The sequence below is a fragment of the Atheta coriaria genome, unplaced genomic scaffold (genome assembly GCF_025399875.1).
Source record: "Atheta coriaria isolate IRGN ID8LTWV9N9 unplaced genomic scaffold, Caltech_Dcor_3.1 hic_scaffold_3_pilon, whole genome shotgun sequence".
NCBI classification, from domain to species: Eukaryota; Metazoa; Arthropoda; class Insecta; order Coleoptera; family Staphylinidae; genus Dalotia; species Dalotia coriaria.
Window position 1 is genome coordinate 8,846,025 of NW_027045445.1, and position 20,658 is coordinate 8,866,682.

Consider the following 20,658-nt stretch of genomic DNA (forward strand, 5'->3'; position numbering starts at 1 on the left):
TTATTTTTGATAAATATAAATAAAGATTATAGTTGTTTTAATAATTTTGCAACAATATTGAATATATGTAATACCAGGTATAAAGAGCTGTATGTTGGGTTGCCTATATCATAACAGCAAATTCTTAATTTCCCACTCCTCCCTTAACCGAAGCATTTTAATGGCTGCCGCGTCGTCTCAGGCTTGTATCGAATACCTCATAAATTCTAACTAAAAACTACCTGAAATCAACGATGGCCCAACGCTTCCCTGGGCCAGGCCCATCCCCGGGATCAGGCGGGCCGCCACCGCAGCGTTATCAGCCGCCTCCGAACCAACTACGATCGTATCCCGGACCGCCGTTTGCACCGATGGTAACCTCACATATTTTGTACCTGATTAACTTGTTTACGCTCATGTTATTTGTTTTCAACAGCAAAGAAGTGGTTTTACACCACCACCAAACATGCAACCAGGTCCAGGCGGTAGTCAATTAATGCCAAGACCACCTCAACAACCCTATTCCCCAATGAGGGCTGGCCCCATTTGCAACAAACGGCCGGCAGATGACCGCCGCGGCGGGCCAATTCAACAAAAAGGACATTACAATGAGTACATGCACGGCAAAAAGAAGAAAAAACTAGCTGATAAGATCCTACCACAAAAAGTAAGGGACCTAGTACCAGAAAGTCAAGCTTACATGGATTTACTAGCTTTTGAGAGGAAACTAGATGCTACAATCATGAGAAAGAGGTTGGATATTCAAGAAGCACTTAAAAGACCCATGAAACAAAAGCGAAAACTACGGATTTTCATTTCTAATACTTTCTATCCAAGTAAAGAACCAAGTGCAGATGGACCTGAAGGACCTGGTCAAGAAGGGTAAAAAAAATTACATAAAAAACTTGTTTAAAAGAAATTAATTTAATATTTTACAGTACTCTTGCTTCTTGGGAGTTACGAGTCGAAGGTCGCCTTCTGGAAGACACCAAGAACGACCCCAACAAAGTAAAACGCAAGTTTTCCTCCTTCTTCAAATCGCTGGTCATCGAGCTGGACAAGGAACTCTACGGCCCTGATAATCACCTTGTCGAATGGCACCGCACACTCAGCACTCAAGAAACCGACGGTTTTCAAGTCAAACGACCCGGCGACAAGAACGTACGCTGCACAATTCTACTTCTCTTGGACTATCAACCACTGCAGTTCAAGCTGGATCCGCGCCTTGCTCGTCTTCTCGGCGTGCATACACAAACACGCCCGGTGATCATCAGCGCTCTATGGCAGTACATCAAAACGCATAGGTTACAAGACTCTCACGAACGCGAGTACATTGTCTGCGACAAGTACTTGGAGCAAATTTTCGGCTGTAATCGCATGAAATTCGCTGAAATTCCACAACGTCTCAACCCACTTCTACATCCCCCAGACCCAATCGTTATCAATCATGTTATTTCCGTCGAAGGTGGCGCAGATAACAAACAAACTGCTTGTTATGATATCGATGTGGAAGTCGATGATACTCTCAAGACTCAGATGAATAACTTTTTGTTGTCTACGGCCAGTCAACAGGAGATTCAGGGCTTGGATTTGAAGATTCACGAAACCGTGGATACAATCAATCAGTTAAAGACGAACAGAGAGTTCTTTTTGAGTTTTGCCAAGGATCCGCAGCAGTTTATACACAAGTGGATTGTGTCGCAGACGCGCGACTTGAAGGCGATGACTGACGTGGTGGGTAATCCAGAGGAGGAACGCAAGGCGGACTTCTTCTATCAGCCGTGGGCTCAAGAGGCGGTTTGTAGGTATTTCTATACTAAAGTGCAGCAGAAACGCGCTGAGCTGGAGCAGGCGCTTGGCATTCGTAATAATTAATTATAAAATATTCGAGTTAGGTTTAAGTGAATTTAGGGTAAGGTTTTTAATATTTCGAATAAAAAATAAACAAGAAGATAAATGTCAAACAAATGAAGAGAAAGAATCCTTATTTGAATCCTCAAGTAGTAAGTTATAACAAAATAAATATGTTTTTAAGTTATACTAACACAATTGCTTTAAATTATGGATTATAAAAGTAATTTTCATTTTTTTATAAGAAAAACATAAGATTTGAAGGTTTTCAAGGATTTTATTGAGTAATTTTTGATTTTATTTAAAAATTGCTGTAAATATTGTTTGGTTTTATGTTTTAATGTATGAACACTCAGTTATAGTTATGGTAAATGAGAAAATCACACTGAAAAGTCGGTTGTTTCTCAAAGTGCAACAAAACGGCAACAGACGCAAAAAATAGAGAAAAAAAAAACAAATATTGCCGGAGATAAAAAAGTTTCGCTCTCACGAACAAAGAGGGAGCTAGCAGTATGTCTGAGAGATTAATTGGAGCTGTTGTTCCATACTGAATTTTAAGTCAATGCTATTGTATTATCTTATCAGTTAAAGTAGTTTTAAAAAGCCTGGTTAAGTTTAATACGTCTGATTTTGTAACAATACTCATCGGGGATATAGCTCAGTGGTAGAGCATTCGACTGCAGATCGAGAGGTCCCCGGTTCAAACCCGGGTGTCCCCTTCCTTTTTGTCTTATATTTTTGATTTGTTACAATATTTACTTACATATTTTACTATTTTGACTAATAATGAACAATATTTGTTCCAGATGATTACAAAAACCAACTTATTATGAATATTAGGACTTTATGCACTTGTAAAGTAGGCGAAACCTACAAAAGTCTCGCAGCCAATAGAAATCACGCATTCAATACTACTTAACCAACCACAAACGCGCCTTACCAGGTACAAATCACTTACTTAACCACCGAGTGCTCTAAACATACACATAAAAAATAATACTAAAAAATATTTCATACATTTTACTCATTTTACTTTAAAATTATTTTTATTTATAATATTTTTATAATTTATGACTTAAGTAACTTTATATAATTTATTTCTGTATTTCTCTTTGCGCCATGTATATAGGCGTTGCCTCCATCTCCGCAAGCCGACTTAACTCAAAAACTCTTGTGTGTCACGCTTGTGAACTACCTACTTACACTACGCTTGGTTTGCGAGCGCACAAAGCCAACAAATCGCAAGCAATCATGAGCAATGCGCGCCTCCCACTCGCCACGCAACGCACACCAACTCAACTCAACTCATGCAGCCAAACAAAGACGCCGCGCACGCAAACAAAACAACCTCACTGAGCGCTTTGTACGCCGCAGGCTGCACAACTAACCACGCTCTTCAACTCCTCGCGAATGAATGAAACTACACAGCCGCGCACTCACCAAAGAAGGTGGAGTAAACTACGACTTAAACGCCGCGTAGTGGGGGGCGCACGCAATTATTGGATATTGTATCCATCCGTACGCTTGTGCATGTGCTCTACTATGGAACATATGAACTGGTAACAGGTGATCTCAACCTGCGCAGAAGACAGAGACAGGTCGACGCAAGTGACTTAAGTCGCCGCGTCAAGTGAGCGCGAGCACGCACGTTGCGGAAGGTGTGCAAGAGAGGGTCAATGCTAGTTCACTGCCACACGCCGCGGCAGCGTGCGCGCGTCTTCTTCTTCTCGGCGCGTGTGCGCGAGTGTGCGTTACGGCAAGGCTGCGGTCAGTAGATCACGATCAAGTGAGCGCGCACACACTACCGTCGCCGACAAGGTAGCGAGCGGAGCTTCTTCACTTTGCTCTCTTCGCGATCGCGATTCGGGCGCATACACGTCGCGTAAACAAACTTAACTTAAGTCAACTTTACTTAACTTCAAATCCAACACCAAAAACAATTTGTGCATAGTGTTTATCATGAAATAAAAAAATTAATAAAAAATAAACATTACTTAATTTAAGTCAAATCGACGCAAGTGACTTAAGTGACTTTTAAAACTTTTCAATAAAAATGGAAACGTGTGTATTAATTCCGCAAGAATTCAGTTTGTGCATTCGCAACAACAATAATAATTCAACATCGAATAATAACAACAACAATAACAATAATAAAGAACTCGAAGTGTCCGTGTGGTCGAATAGCGCTATCGCGCAAGGCGCGCTCTGCTATCCGTTCCAGGGCACCATCCGATTGGACAAACTTGATGTTTACGGACATTTGGACGATGAAGATGTAAGTTATCAGTAATAATCCTAAAGAAAAACATGACTTAAGTCACTTAAATTTTTATATTTCACATTATTTCGCTGTCTATCAACAGCACATCATTACCAGCAGGGTGTCTTTCTTATTAATATTCATTTCGTTGGCGTGAGAGCGCAGTTCAAAGTTCTTCCTACTCGAAATCTGAAATTGAATTCGATGATGATGTATGACCGCCACCGCTAATAAATATTCATGTTATTCACTCAACGGAAGTCTTAAATTTAAATCTTCGAGCATTTGTACTGAAAATATTATTAATGTGAAAATGCTGCGTATGCGCGTCGAAATAACTTGTTTGTGACAAGTTGTTGCCGGGGTAATTAATAGCAATTAAAATATATCTCCTGTACGACACGCGTATGTATGGAAAATGCGATCGGAAATTAATTGCGGCGCGCGCTAATTGGCGTACGATATTCAAATTCAAGGCTTTTCATATTTGTGCATTGCATATTGATATATTTGGCTTCTGTGGTTGTTGCTGCGCTGGCGTCATCGGCGTCTGCAGCAGCATCTTCAGCTGCATACACGCAATGGGAGTAAAAAGGGTGCTGATTTACGATAGCACGCCTTGGATGATTTATGCGCGCGCGGCGCGCCGCCGTTAATTCCACTTTTATTATATTCCGAGAGATGCGCGGCGGCAGGTTGGTGCATTTTACAGAAGCCGTAATTCCTCGGTCGCCGCGCGGAAATAAAAATCGAGCATGCCGGAGTGTAGAACGTGGTGATGTCGATGGGCGAGATGATGCGGTTTTATATAATCCGCGCCCTAAACACCCGTGAATCGGTTGCGCGTACACGCACTCAGCGTGTGCGTCGAAGACTTACAACAAATCGCTGGCGAGCTGAGATTTATGGTGCTGATTGAAAATGCGTAGGATAGGCATATTTACGATCTAATCATTTACAAAGAGTATTTTTTTTTAAATAAAGAAAAAAAATTTTTTAAAAATTGTTTTTGATAATTTTGACGTAAAAAATGGAAAATTGAATCAAAATATGGTAGAAATATTAATATTCAAGTTTTAAATTATTGGATAATTAAATAAATTAAGAATTAATTGTTTAAAGCATTGAAAACTGCTTTATTTCGAATATTGTTTTGTTTTGGTCTTGTTCTTGTAAGTTTTTTGTATGTGACACGATTTATCATTGCAATATTTTCAATAACAACACTATAATAACTTTTTATAAATATTGTATTTGGTATATTCCGGTTTTCTTGACTATTCAGTGATAACTTGCTACATTTTTAATAAAAATCAATTTTTAGACCAAAATAAACTGAAACTTGAGTTAATTTAGATCGTTATTAATTAATTAATCAAAATAAAAGTATAAATGTTTCATAAATTTATCCAAAATTAAATTCTTTAACAAATTGCAAAGAAAATTTTGTAATTCGATAGATATTTATTGTTTTAATGCATAATTTACGCAGAAATATTAAAATTTTAATCCTGTGAGGCGGGATAAACATTTTATCCAACAAAAAACTAAATAATTATTAGATTAACTCAATTACGCCGTAATAACATGATTAATTACGGCTAATCACAGTTGTTTCTTCAAATACCAATATCGATACACATGCATAATCCGCATGTTTTGCGTCATTAGCATGTTTTCAATTAATATTTTAATTTTATTAAAATAACATATTATTGTCGCAGCGGTCTAGAAAATATTCCAGCATTGACGATTATGTAAAAGTGCAATAAAACGCAAAATTATTCACATCATTAAAAATGAAATACAAAATAGCGAAATGAAAATAAAATCAAATGAAAAAAACTCTAGTGTCGCATAACTCGGTGACATTTACCTAGATTTACACAAATTACTTTATATACGATCGGCGATTTCCTCCGCTTGAACAGAAGGCGCACACACGCATTAATCAGCGATATTATTCAACGCGGTCGCTCGCAGGTAGATTTTAATTAGTGGGAGGCGTGCGCTAATCAAAACATGCTGCCACGCCGCCGCATGCATGCATTTATGCAAAGATCCAGCCGACTGATTACCTATAGCAGCGAAACACAGAATAGCCGAACGAACGAGATCGAAACAGATCGATACTCGAGCGACATGAATCATATTCGCCGGGATAAAAGTTTATTTACGATGGCAACTTGCCAACACGACGACTTTGCGCGTTGATTATTTCATACTTGTTTTAATTGCTGGGAGGTAAACTGGTCGCGGTAATATTTAATAAGTAATAACTTCCTGTTTTATGGAATTTCTGTCTGCAATACTTTACTTGCAGTTTTTTGCGTTTAATCAATGACCCGTGACTAAAACTCGTGACTAAAGTATTTTAAACACTTTTTGTGTTTAAAAATCGTGAAAAACTGATGTTTAAAAGTAGAAAAGAAAAAAATCATTTTTTTTTAATTTTTGAAAATTTTAAGTGCTGAGATATCGATCGATTCTAATCAGCACATTCACGCCATTCATGGCGCGAATTCACATTCACGCATTCAAATCCTTGCAGCCGCTTTCGGCGCAGAAAAGATTATATTAGAGAAAGTATGCTCTAATGGCACGCGTTCGCGAGGTGCATTTTCGCGAAGGCGCATTCTTTGCCGCCGACGAGTATTAGATGATTAAAGCGTTCGCTCGGCGGAGCGTTGGTCCGGTAGCTTGTGGCCATTGCCACCGCGCGCTCCTTTCTTATTTAACCAACTCGACCATGCACCCAGCGCGCTATTCATGGATCGAGTCTAATGCGCTCAAATCGATACCTCTTACTTTGCGTTATTGATTGCAGTATCATTGATTCGAGCGTTTACGCTGCGATTATTCCGCTTTTGTGTGCTGCGGCGTAATTGAATTACTTTGCAGGAAAACACCAAGAATAATTATTGTTATTTTTATGTAAGGTGTTGGAGAATTGATTTGTTTATATCTTTGGAAATTTTTTGTGATTGATTGTGGTGGGATTTTTGTTTAAAGTGGTTTTTATGTGGGGATTTTGATGAGATGAGTTGGATATTGGTGATTTTTGGGGAATAACGCAGAGATGATTAAAGTTACTAAGTCGAAATTTTTACCACTATTAAAGAAAACTTCATTTTATAGTTTTACGAAATTTCAGAATGATTTTTCAAAGGATACGAATTTTACAGTCAATTTTCTTTCGGTGATTTTAATGCGCTAAATATGATTTTGGTTAAACTTTTGTTCACCAATTAAAAAGTAAACAATTAAAAATGATTGAAATTTAGGGATTAATAAAGTATAAATATAGCATTAGTTCACCAAAAATTGGAGTTAATTCCACCTTTAGAACATCTTTTACTGTTGATTTTTGTTTGGAGACTTCAATGCGCGCAAAATAATTTTCACACAATTTATTAAAATTATTTCAATGGTTTTTGCTTGAAAGCGTCACAAATAAACAAATACATTCACATCTTCACATTTATCATATTAATCAGGATCTACTTACTAGTTAATTCAAGATTTTATCATTTTATAAACTCAGTTATACCTATTTCTGACATAAAAAGCATAACTTACATTAGCAGCATTTTAATGAAATAAAACTCAAAGTTTACGTCTTTATTATATGATATTTTATAGATAGTTGCTTTATAATTACACATCGATAAATTTCATTTGATTTGCTACGAATCGCGTCCCCGAATGACAATTTTCCGCGTGTTTGCGTCCGCGTTTATAGCCGTTTTATTCGATTTTAATATCTCGCAGTCAATCGTAAAATGGTCTTGATTTTTCCATAGAATACGAAGAAATAAACAAGTTAATTAACCAAAGCAAGACTCAAAACCTCAGAAATTAACTACTTTTAACTAATTAAGATTTAATATTAAATATTTAATAATACTATTGGAAGAAAAATTAAAAAAAGAAGGAAAAAATTGTATCACTAAGCAACACGTGTCGATCGGCCTGGAGTTAAAGTTGCAGGTGAAGTTAATCGATCGACGATTACTTTTATAGACGCAATGTTTAGCTGCGCGTGCGCGATCGCATAAAAGTGATTTATTCGAGCGCCGCGCGATTGATGGCGCTTTGATGAAACACATGTTTGATGCGAAATTAATCACTTCGACCGCACGCGCTCCAACCCAATCGATACGCGCATCGATTAATCAGCTTGATTTATTGTATTGATTTCCCCTGGAATAATTAACAATTAAACCAATGCAAATAAAAAAATAAATAAAAACATTTAATTTTTTCTAAATTTCAACTTCAACTCAGAAAAAATCGTGGGAACATAGCAAGTGGATTAAATTTATTCAAGCATGTCGCAGAGTCGACCAGTCGAAGATGTTTAACATGCCGATCCCAGAAATGTCCAACATGTTCAAATTTCACTTGGAAATTTTGATGTCGAGCGAAATTTCGCTCCCAAAAGCAGAAAAATTTAAATCTTTTTTTTAGTTGATTACATAGATATTTGAGATTCAGATTGGAAGTTTGGAATTAAATCGTGCGGCCGGTGAAATACTCGTAGATCTTTACCGGTCGGTTGCGGTCGTAAATCTAAATAAAAATAATAAAAAAACAACTTATAGGACACTCGATGGCATGAGAAACAAATCCGAAAAAGTTGTCTCGTTTTATGTCGAATTAATTGAAGCCACATCAAAATATAAATTTAATACGCGTCGATATAAAATTCGATAATAACTGAAATTTATGACTGGGAATCTTGGAGATGGAAACATCTTTATTGAAAATTGATTACGGCATTAAAAAACATTGTAATTTTATTTTATATAGCAATGATAAGATTATGATAATAGTTCGAAATAAATTTTAGAATTTTTTTGAAAAGTGTCGTTTAATTGTTTATAACTTTTTATTTATTAAAGGTATTAATAAAATTCTTTCATATTCTGATAGGAAATTTAATTGGTAATATTTTTTGTCAAAGAAATAAATTGTAGAATATTTAGTTTTCCAGTAATTAATTAAAATTAATTAAAAACCAATAATTGTCACAAATTTTATTTTACAAAACTTGAAAAATAGTGATAAATATTAATTAATTACAGGCATATTAATCAATTAATAAAATTTATTTTTTCACAAGTTGAATTAGTATTAAATTCTGCATCTTCTCATATTTTAATTTTATTAATTGAAGATCCCTATTAAAAGTTATAAACTACTTTTTTATATTTCTATTTTTTTTGGTTCAAAATTCAACTTTATTTATTTATAACTATTTTTATAATAATTGAATCATAATTACTTTTACATAAATTCATGAACAATATATTTGTCAATCAATTTCCGTTTAGAAAACTATTTTATCTTTGATAGTTCCTGTGTTATTAACAAAAAACTTTGTAATTCAAACAAAAATTATGTATAAATACACACACTACCCTTGATTCTATAAGTAAAAGTCTTCAATACTCTCATATCATTTATTTTGACGTTAATTTGACGTTATGGAGCGTTTGTTGATCTTTGGGATCAATGTAATTTCCATAATTTCACCTTCGTTTGCCATTGTGCTGATGATGCATCTATCGCATTGTTATACCCACCTGAATGGTGTGTGCGATGATCACATTTCACCTCTTGTAATGTGTGAGTCTTTGTGATCTTCGGGAGCTTTGTTTGGCGTTTTATTTGTTTCGCTCTTACTTTTATTGCGCATAATTTACCGATAATAATTCACAGCACACACAATCATCCTTTTACTTTTAAATCTCAGTTACATTTTCAGCATTTATCCAGTTATTAATGGTATTGCCACTTGATTGCGTCTTTATTTGATTGTTATTACATCTCATTATACACAACACATGAAGATGTTACCAGTTACTCCTTGTTAAAGCAGGAGTTACTCCTGTGGCAGGAGTCGTTTAAGTTTGCGCGCATTGTTTAATTGTGCTCGCTTGCGGTGCTTTCGATTTCGATTGTTATTAACAATGCGCTGCGCACGTTCCATCGACGGCTCAGGTTCGAGGCTTTTTTCACACTTTTAAACGCCAAAGACAACAAGCAAGTCAATTCACTCTCTCTTTCGATTGATTAACGAGTAATGCGAGAGTAATGTGAAGAATAGATGCGGAGAATCAGTCTTGTTAGTTCTTCGGTTGGGTGTCAAGTTACACTCGAGTGCAAGTGACGCGGTTTTCACACGCTTGCGAAGAATGCTTCATCGCGCGATTATGGATGCGCACAATGATCGCGGAGATCACAATTCACAAGCGGTGATTTAAATTCACTCTCGTGATCATTTCTCACAAATAAACGATGAAGAGTTGTTGAGTTAGTTAATGCAGATCACTTTTACTTTTATTAAATTAAAATTGTGAAGATTTAGAAAACATTTATGAGAGTTAAAGGATATAAATTTTGTAATATATTTTTTACATTTTTAGTTATAACTTACAAAATATTTAAGTTATAACGCTATAATTTTAGTGATATATAATAAATATCCTTGTTTATGTATGTACCAACTTTTAGGAAGATAACTTAAAGGACACAACTTTTATAATTAATTTTGTTTTGGTTGACTGCAATGCGCGCATTCCAATTATTTTTAATTTTTCTCTAATAACTCAAAAACTATTTACTTTGCAATAATCAAATTTTAATCATTTATCAACAATATTATGATGCTTATCTTTACAAAATTTCATAGCGATATCTTAAATGGAAAATCAGTTTCTGTTAGTTTTTTATTGGAGACTTTAATGCGCGCATTCCATTTTTAAAATTTATTATTTCATTTTTTTTGCTAATAATTCAAAAACTATTCACTCTACAATAACAAAATTTTAAAAGCGAGTAAACAATATTACAATCCTTATCTATACCAAATTTCATCTAGTTATCTTTATTGGAAAGTCAGTTTCTGTTGCTTTTTCTTTGCTTAATTTTCTTCTCTCTACGCGTCGAACAATTTAAATAAAATTAAACTCAAATAATTACAACTCGTAAAAAGAATATCTTTATCTTTAACGAGCGTACATTACACATTACTTATTTTTATTTGATTTCATTTTCTCGTTCAGTTTTTGTTTGTAATTTTGGCCACGTGTCCGCGCCGCGCATGTGGTTCATGCTCATATTATTACTTAGGATTAGATTTTTTCTCGGCGATTAAATTTTTTACGTCGTGAAATTACGCGTAATAAATACGGCTATCTGCGTTGGACTTTTTTTGGGATCACATCTTAGCATCATTCGAAAGTAATCTAGAATCGCTCGTCCGTCACCGAGAAAAAAAAAACACATACGGGACGAAACCGAGACGAAATAGAAACGCGTGCGGAAGCAAAAAAGTCGACGCGAGATGATGATGCGCGTAAATAAAAATATAAATCATTTTACTCCGCATCATACTCGCACATATATTAAACAAATTTTTCAAAAATGATTGAAAAATATCCTCTAAACGTTTTTCTAATTAATTCTGAAATGTGAAAACTTCCCGAGTGCGTTTTTAACGTTTGCGCTTAATTAAAACGATCTGTTGATGTTTGTATCGATGCGGAATGCTTTGTGCAGGCACGTAAAAAAACTGCTGGCCAACTAATTGCTTGTTGGGCATGATGCCACTAATGACGGGCAATTTATTCGTCGTTAATTAGCCCATCGCGCGCTGATTTACGGCGGGTTTGTCTTCGGCATTGCGGCTCTCGTCGTAATCTCATTTCACTAATCGCTCTAATCACTCCGATACTCTAATGCAGAGTGAAAGACTAGTGTTGGCACACGCTCATCAGCATCCGGCACCCGGCATCCGTACCCAACGAAAATTATCTACATTTACAGCTGAGGTAAAAAGTTGGTGCGCTCGTGCCACTTATTTAAGGCACGAAATAAAACCGAATTTGATGACATCAAACTGGCAGGAAGTTTAGGAAAAGACGAGATGAGGAAGCTGGGTTAAGCGCTAATGATACTCTGTGTTGTAAACGCTCCGAAGTTGACGCATCCGCAATTAAATAATTAATGGCGCGCGCGCGCGCGCGAGCGCTGGTTTTGTTGTTTCGGATAATTGCAGGACGTAAAACTGATTCAAATTGTCAAAAAATTAGGTTTATAGGAAGGCATAGTAAAAATTGATTGTTTAATTAAATGCCAAAGAAATGTTGCAAGGCAAATGACTAAATAATGATATGTTAAGGCGTTGTCATTGTAAATGTAACAAGAAACACAAGAATTCAACGTGAAAAACTGTAATGAATAGTTTTCTGGATTTCTCTTGAAAAAACATAGTAATCACTATTATTTACAACAAATCTTTGGTATATTTACAGATAATAAACTGCTTTATTTATGTTTGAAATTTGGTTTGATTTGAAGAAGTAGTTTTGAAGATATTTGACTTTTAATCTGGGTTCGTCGCTTGTTAGTAAAATATTAAAATCTTTAAACAAAATTCCTTATAAATAATTATTTTACCAAGAAAATAGTTTGAAAATTTACAGAATTATACCTCAAATATTTCTTTATACACTGCTTTAATTTCTTTCCTTTAACTTAATAACTTTCTACCTTATGAGTAATTTTACCTGTTGTGACTAATTGCGCGCATTAAAGTCTCCCAAGAAAGTACAGTAATGAAGCTTTACTACAAATACTCAATTAGTTTTATGAATGTCCAGTTTAATGTTTTTTGTTGTGCGTTTTAATATTTACCCGGAATATTTCTTTCCAACTCCAAATACTTCCATTTCCGGTTATAAAACTCACCTAACTGTTGATGCTGCTTGGATTGCTCGAATTGCTCGCATTGTCCATACATGTAGATAGAACCTGAACGTTTTTGTGTTGTTGCTCTTCTTCGGTGTGCACGTAGGGAACGTGCGCGCGTTCCTCGCTCCTTTCTAGCGGCGGTCGGCAAGTGCACAAATAAGTGCACGCCGCGATGCTGCGATTAACACGCGCGAAGAGTACATGAAGGTGCGCTGCGCGCCGGAATCGAGTGCAGTTGTAAACCAGTAAGGACCCACCGCTGCGGCGCGACCTTTCCGAGGTTGCTCGCGCATGCGGGCACACCGAGGAGCGGCCTTCCGCAGTCTCTGCGCTGCGCATTTCTTTCATCATCTAGTTATAGATCTATGCGCCTACCTGCAGATGCAGGAGCAGCAGCGCTAAAAGCAGAATTAATATCTAGGATGTGTTTGGCGCTTGTGTACTTTATTAAACGCTTGGTCTTTTAAGCGCGGCTTAAGCCGACTTAAATGCAGGATTCAACTTCGGTGGGTAATAAATGTTATTGCTTTATTACCGCGTGTAATTCCAGGAGATCTAATTTCTTTCGTTACGTTTGCATGCTGGTGATGTGTTGTGTGTGCAGTTGTGGCTTGGCGCGCGTCAGGAGGGATTTTTTGCCGGTTTCGCACTCGACGCGCATTCCTAACGGCACATAACTTACGGCGGTGACTTGCGCGATGTGTATCGTGGATATTATGTAAATGCGCGCCGATGTGTCGCCGCTGCGTGAGCGCCGAGATCGACTTTTCCTGTTTGAGCTAAAATTAGAAAAAGCGAAGGACGAACGGAATGTTTTGCAATTGAGACGCCCAGCGCATTGAGCAGCGATAAGAAAAATTTAGATTACGGTTGAAGTGTTGGTTGAGCTTTGTGCATTTACACGCATTACCATTATTTAAATAAGGATTAACGGCAGGATAATTGCATTAGACGCTTTATTATTTAGTATTAGATTGGTTTAAGTGACTGTTTCATTTGATACATTGACTGGAAAACAGAATTATGAGTATTTTGTATTTTTATTTGAGTTTCTCGCTTGTTTTTGGACGAATTGAAGTTTTTAAAGAAAAATGCTTCTAATTAGTTAATTTCATACTTAATTAACCTACTTTTTTCAGAAAGTAATATGTTTCATTGCCTTTATATATGTGTTAAATTTTATTGTTGTAACTTTATTATTTTCTGAGATATATTTAAAAAACTATGCTATTTGCCTCGGACGCATTGAAGTCTCCAAATAAAAATGCAAATAACTCAGCGAATTTTAAACCAATTTTCCTCAAATTTTGTAAAAACATTCCTTATTAAGTTATATATCCTCTACAGTAAAATATTTGTTAATATCTTCATTACTTTAAAAGTTATAAACAATTTTATTGTTAAAAGTAAAAAATTTCACCTGTTTTTCATTCTTGTTTAAAACTTACTTCTAAGATAAGTTTCCAACATTAATTTTGTTTAAGATAATAACAACTAATGTTCTTTGAGGTTTCTTGTACCTACTGGTATCTCTCTACCCAAAAAGCGAGCCTCAAATCTCGATCTAGTTTGCTCGCAACGAAACGTGCGATAAGAGAGTGTTATTAGTGTAACAGCGGGAGCGTTTCGTGCGCTCTTCCTTCTTCGGCCGGAATACGCAAGCTCGCGTACGCCCGAGACGAGCGCGCACCTAGTTATTACAGTTTAAAGTGTTTCGAACGTGTAAGTACGAAGCAATTTCAGGAGTGGTCTCGTCCGGCATCTCGCAGCATCACCACATCTTTCTCCGTACACCGAGTGTTTCAATATTAACCTCAAAATTACAAAACTAAAATTCCTAAAAAAATAAAATTTTTGGGTTCGTGCCTTGTTCTTAATATGCAATCATTGAAGTCACTGGAAAATATTAGTAGATAAATGTATTGTGGATGCTTTTATAACACTTGGTGTGTTATTAGATTGTGAAAATGAGTCGCGGTCGATCGGATAAGCATGCCTGCGTTGGCTGCGAACGAAGCACATCTCCGGAGGGCATGTTTGGCCGGCCGCGCGCTCGTACATGAACATGTTTGTCTTCTCGCGGCGCGCGCGCGCGATCGCACATGCACTACTTATTCGCGCACTCCATTTTACATTCGCCGCGCTTTTTATTTTCGGCGCTCGCAGCCGAAGAAAGGCGGATGGTGCGCGCAGGTGACCGCCGCGAATCTGATACGCAGCGAGCCGATATGCGATCGCGCCGGCCAGCGAGAGATCTTTTCCAATGTCGAGGAAACTCGCATCCGAGAATATCAATAACGCCATCGATCCCAAACCAGCCAAGCATTCAGCTATCCTTGCATCCGAACAACCAGCAAGTACACACACATTACATTTGTGAATGTTCTTCGCGGACGTGAAAGACGGTTTCCGTTAAGTTACATGCATCTGAAAGGTAGCCAACATGTTCAGTGATAAGGAAAAGGGAAAAATCTTTAAATTTTTTGTAGTTTAATACAAGAAATTAGGTTTTTTGTATTTTTAAAGTTTAATTTAAGAAGAAACTTGAAATTTTTGCAACTTTTGCTATTTTCCTTGTTAATTTGACAAATTAATGGTTTTTCTTTGAAAATAATGTTTTAATTTATTTATTATGAGCATAATTATGCATTACTAATTGATATTCTTTAATAATATGATTAAAAACCAATTAAAAAATAAAAATTTCCCGGGTTTGTCGCTTGCTTTTACAAAAGCATTGAAGTCTCCAAACAAAAACTACTGTAAAAGACGAATCCTTAATGTGATATCCTTCAAAATTGGCGAAAATATGGAAAATTATATTCTCTAAAGACTTGCTAAATTTGTTTATTGTAATATTGTTACTTTTAAAGTTATTGATAATTTTCTAAAAATATAATTTCTTGCAAAAATTTTACTCTTAATACACTTTATTCATACATAAAACTAAAATTTATTTATAATTGTATACTTTATAAGTAAAAGTACACCAATGAAAACATATTATGAGAATTATGAAGGTGTGTGAATGCAAAACAAAGCCATACGCGAGCGCAGCAACCTTGTGGGACCTTGCAGCTCATGAATATTATGATATCTAGTGAAAGTGAAACCTAATGAATAAATCACACAATTCATAATTTTATTGTGGATTTAATTCAATTGAATTCAGTGCGATTCAATTAATTTTCAAATTTTTTCACTTCTCAACCAACAAATATCACCATGATGAATAACTTACACTGCGTTTTTCAAGAAAATGTAAACGTGTAAAGCAATTAATAACAAAATCAAAGTGAAAAGTGTTGAATGAACACCACATCTTCGAATCGCCCGAGCGTCGATTTCGTACGTGATTTCTCGTCGTTTCGATGGCAATTTGTAGCTGAGCGGTTTTTGCGCGCGCCGCATGTGTGCTCGAATGATGTACGATTACCAGTAGTACGTGCGTAGTGCATCACCATTCGTACACAGAGAGCACAGAAAGAAGACTTGGCTCGCGCCTCTCTCCAGCTGGAGTTGACTTTGGACTTGTAGTGCCTTATAGAGTACGTGTCTCTAATTTCTATTTACGAGCCGCTCGCGACGAGTCCTTTCGATTCCTAGGTACATGCAGGCCCAAGTGAAGTGAAGAACTTGAGTGTCCAGCACATTCAGGGAAATGTTAAAAATTCTCCGGCGATTAGTAACGGCGGCCGCGTTGAGTAATGAGCGACACGACGCGCCACGAAAATCACGTACGAATTAGACAAATAGTGCGTGCTTATGTAAGAAATTAAAAGAAGAAGAGGGATAAAAATGTAATGTATCAAAAGAACTTAGAGGAACAGGGATATTAATGGTGCGGTACGAAGGTGACAAATTTTTGTCAGCAGGTGGCTTTTCTAACGTAATTATTAATTTGAAAAGTCAAGATAAACAATTATTTTGAGTATTTTTAAACTATGGGAATCAAAATATTGTAATAATGAATGGATCTTGATTATAAATATAGTAATACCAAACACGTATTTATTTTCTTGTTACGCAAATATTAAAAATTATTTTGAAAAATTGCAAAAAAAACTTGAAAAACCGCGAAAAACATCAATTTTAGCAAACAATTCATTACTGAAGTCACTACCTCAGTCGGAACTAGGTATGCGTGGAAACTGCTTGGATTCATTAATAACTTGATTATACAATTTTGTAATCATTTTTTTGATTTTTGCAAAAAATTTTAGCAAAAATGGAATTTTTACCAATAAAATCAACAATTTTAGCAAAAATATATTGATTATGTTAAAATATATTACATTTTATAGCATAAAATTTAATTTTTAATAAATAATTAACATGTTTAATATAAAACTGCAAAATTTTAGCGAAAAAATGAAAATTTTAGCAAAAAAAAGCAAAAACTTTGCAAAAACTCAAAAAAACTGTTCCCACTAACATTACAGATCATTAGAAACCGCGACACATCCTGGAAATGATAAATTCCGACGTTGTCCACTCTACAATTTATTAACTCGTATATTCCTCACCTTAATTTCTTTTAATCTTATTAAAAAGTGACTTTAACGCCGCGCGCAGAACAGGCCACTAACCCACGCTCATTTTTAAAGCTTACAGGCGAAATTAAGCCATAACTTAGCTCCGCACCGTAATAATCCAAGGTGTTATTTATGATTTTCCGGCATTTAACAAGATTTTTTCCTCCTCAAATCAGCTTCACAGCCAACTGGTAGTCGCTAGTGCGGTTCTAGTTATAGTTGATTGTCGGTTTTGTCAGGAGAGCGCGAATGGAAGCCCTGCTGACTTTGTGGCGCTCATTTAAAGATGATTTACATCGATTGTTCTTGCTCTTGTTCTTGTCGGCGGCGCGGCGTGAGGAACGAGGAAAATGATGCGGTCTGCGTCGCCAGTGCGCGAAACCATTAAATTGTCGGTGTAAGCGTGCGCGAACACGGCGCATCGGCCAATTAACAAGGCGTAAAGCTGCGAACGCATGAAATCGGCGTAAAACGGTGTTTACACGCGCCGCCATGCGAGGAAAATACTTGTGGTGCATGTTAAACACTACAATGATTACAAAGTCAATCATATAATACATTTACAAATAAATATAAACGCAAAAAACTCAGAAAAACTTAAATTTTGCGAATTTTACAAAAAAAAATCGCGAAATTTTAGTTAATTTTTAAATATTTGTAGAAATTTCACTAAATTCAAACTTATAGACACAATTAGCATAAACATATCAACTATGTTTAAGTACGATTAAATATGGCTGGTGGCGGTTCGATAAATGTTGATGCTGGTTGTAAATTTGTCGATTTATCGAGCGATTTAGCGGTTCTCGGACGAAATTCTCCGACGATTTGCATGCGAATGGTCGGGACTAATGTAAATGTCGGTGCGTTACACGATTTTGGACTTCTGGAAACAACTCGAGAGATGCTATTAGATAAATCGCAATGGTAGAAATTGAAATTAACTAACAAAATATTTGCGAATTACTTTCATCTAAACGGAAAAATTTTCGGAATTTTAACATGATTTTTAAAAAATTCACTTTCTAAGAGATATTTTGCTAATTTTACAAGGAGAAATTACTTTTGCGATGTTTAAAATAAACACAAAATTATAAATTTTATGTTTGAGGGCTTTTAGAGCTTTTAAAAGCTCATTTTGCGACGTTTATCACAAAATTCTAAATATAGAGAAAGCTCAATTACAAATGTTTTTCCAAAACAACTTATTTTTACGATTTTCTCTCCTTTCTTGATTAAGATTTAATGCAATAAAAGCCATCGGCAAATAAAAATATCAAGAGCACATCCTGTCGCTGGTGTCCTGCTGAGTGTCTCGAGCGGATGCTGGCGCACGTCGGCGGTAATGTTGTTGGCACTTTACCTCGCCTGGCACTTTATGTGTTTTACTTTATGCGCTCGACTTTGTCTTCGTTAGTGTCGCTTCTTCTTCCTTCACTTCACTTTGCTTCACTGCTTGAATTGGCTGGCATCCTGAGGTCGATGTTGCGCTGTTGCATACGCGGCGATTTGATTTGATTTTCTTGCGTTTACTTGGTGCGCGCGCGCGCGTCGAGCGGATTTAATAGATATTAGATTCATTAACATTCAATCGCGAGGCAGCCAGTGAGCGACTTCTGGGCGCGCTGAATGTGGCCAATTTCCTGCCGCGTGTCGACATCGATGTCTTTTTGTTGCGCGCGCATCCGCCTGGAATAACAGGCAATACGATTACGGGCCATAAACTCGATGGGGCACGCATTGCGATGCCGATTGATCGATTGCGTTTGAGAATTGCGGCAATTGTGCAAATTGCTAGTTTAATATCTGAAGACATCTTCAATTTTAGAGGTTGATGATGGAAATACAAGTGGCCTGGTTTCTGGAGGTAAATTTACAGCAAAAACAAAATTAGAGAATAGATATTTTTGAAAATTATGAGAAAAGAGCTTTAGAGCTTTTAGAAATGATTTTAGAGCTTTAAAAAAAGCTCAAAATAAATTTTGAACAAAAAAATCATTAATAAATTTAAAAAAGTTGAAAATCAAAAAAGTTCATCGAGGAGAGCTTTCAAAAAAGCTCAAAAATAAATTTATTTTCCAAAAAACTCATAAATAAAATTAATTTATAATAAAAAAATATTTTAATTGTAAATGGTCCAAAAAGCTCAAAAGCTCTTCATTTTTATTTCCACTTGAACTTAACGTTTAGAGCTTTTGTAATATTGACATCTTAATAAACTCACAAATTCAATAACTTGAGTCTAACGGCTGTTCACAATTCATAATTCGAATATCACAATATAATATCGTATGGTTATTTATTTATTTATTTAACGATGATGGCATTATGCTCCTTGTGAACACGCGGTATTCTCCGCGCAGCGCGAACAAACGCGACGCGATAACGGTCCATTAACTTACTATAAATAAAATGTAAATATCTATAAATTATTTCGACGAAATTGAAAGATCAAAAGCGAGCCAGGAGAATTAAAAGCAATCGGAGAGACGCGCCGGATGACCATCCTCATCCTCGACGTAGGATAATATGTTAATCGATGGCGTGGCTAATGGGATTTAATATACAATGTGTTCAAAGTATCAAAAATATCAAAAATCAAAAACTAAACTAATAAACTTTATAATAAAAAATTTTATACTTTAAACACATTGTATGTAAATATTTATGTTGACATAGCTCCAAGCGTAATTAATTTATGCAAATCCGTCTTCCTCTCAAATTAAATCAGTTTTTTTCTCCGATGCGGTTTTTATCTTTCTTCTGAATTCTGGAGGACGCTGAAGTGCTGTTACTTTTTATTAGCTCGAGTTTCGCTTAATTTGCAGCGGTGCTTTACCTCGGCGGCATAATTTATCGCTCGATTAGCTTGGAAATAGAACTGTAATCGATTAAATTAAGAATTAAATCAGAAATTATATAAGCGGGCATTTCGGGTCGGGTTCGTCGCTTTATAATCTCGTCAAGCATTAAAGTCTCCAAAAGAAAAAACGCAGAATATAATCATTAATGAAACTATTTAGTTATAAATAAAGCTATAAATTAAATTTTTGATGTTTTAAAAGTTTTTGCATTAATAAATTATGTTGACATTCTTCTATTGAGTGTATAAGGACATTAATTAAATAGATTTTCTTTTGAGGCGTCTAAAACGTGTGTTGGTCGGTGATGACATTTGGTCGCGCACTGATTGTCGCGCAAATTATACTTCTTCCTTGCTTCTGGTACTTGTTGATCTTGTTGAGCTTCTTTTGCGTTTGGACGCGTTGAATT

The 20,658-nt window shown here is 35.9% G+C and overlaps 3 protein-coding genes and 1 non-coding gene across 4 annotated transcripts in view; all 4 read left to right on the forward strand.

Moving 5' to 3' along the window:
• LOC135804128 (pancreatic triacylglycerol lipase-like) overlaps positions 1–20,658 on the forward strand; it is a 115,708-nt gene that overhangs the window by 23,765 nt on the left and 71,285 nt on the right. The gene's annotated exons all lie outside the window — the stretch shown is intronic.
• Bap60 (Brahma-associated protein 60) lies at positions 62–1,947 on the forward strand. Its single transcript, XM_065299171.1, has 3 exons — positions 62–353; positions 416–861; positions 918–1,947. Exons 1-3 carry the CDS (start codon positions 234–236, stop codon positions 1,852–1,854), a joined length of 1,503 nt encoding a protein of 500 aa, XP_065155243.1. The 5' UTR covers positions 62–233; the 3' UTR covers positions 1,855–1,947.
• Positions 2,478–2,549, forward strand: TRNAC-GCA (transfer RNA cysteine (anticodon GCA)). The gene has a single exon. It is a non-coding gene; the product is annotated as a tRNA-Cys (tRNA).
• Positions 3,515–20,658, forward strand: part of LOC135804295 (zinc finger protein 70-like) — a 62,999-nt gene continuing 45,855 nt past the window's right edge. The window contains exon 1 of the mRNA XM_065318119.1: positions 3,515–4,105. Within this exon, the coding sequence (XP_065174191.1) occupies positions 3,884–4,105 (222 nt within the window). The 5' untranslated portion in view covers positions 3,515–3,883. The remainder of the gene's footprint in view (positions 4,106–20,658) is intronic.

Excerpts from the sequence above, each read along its gene's own strand:
- Bap60 (XM_065299171.1), top strand. The coding sequence starts at position 234 with ATGGCCCAACGCTTCCCTGGGCCAGGCCCATCCCCGGGATCAGGCGGG. Across the intron at positions 354-415 it reads GACCGCCGTTTGCACCGATG|CAAAGAAGTGGTTTTACACC; the intron begins GTAACCTCACAT and ends TGTTTTCAACAG. Across the intron at positions 862-917 it reads GAAGGACCTGGTCAAGAAGG|TACTCTTGCTTCTTGGGAGT; the intron begins GTAAAAAAAATT and ends AATATTTTACAG.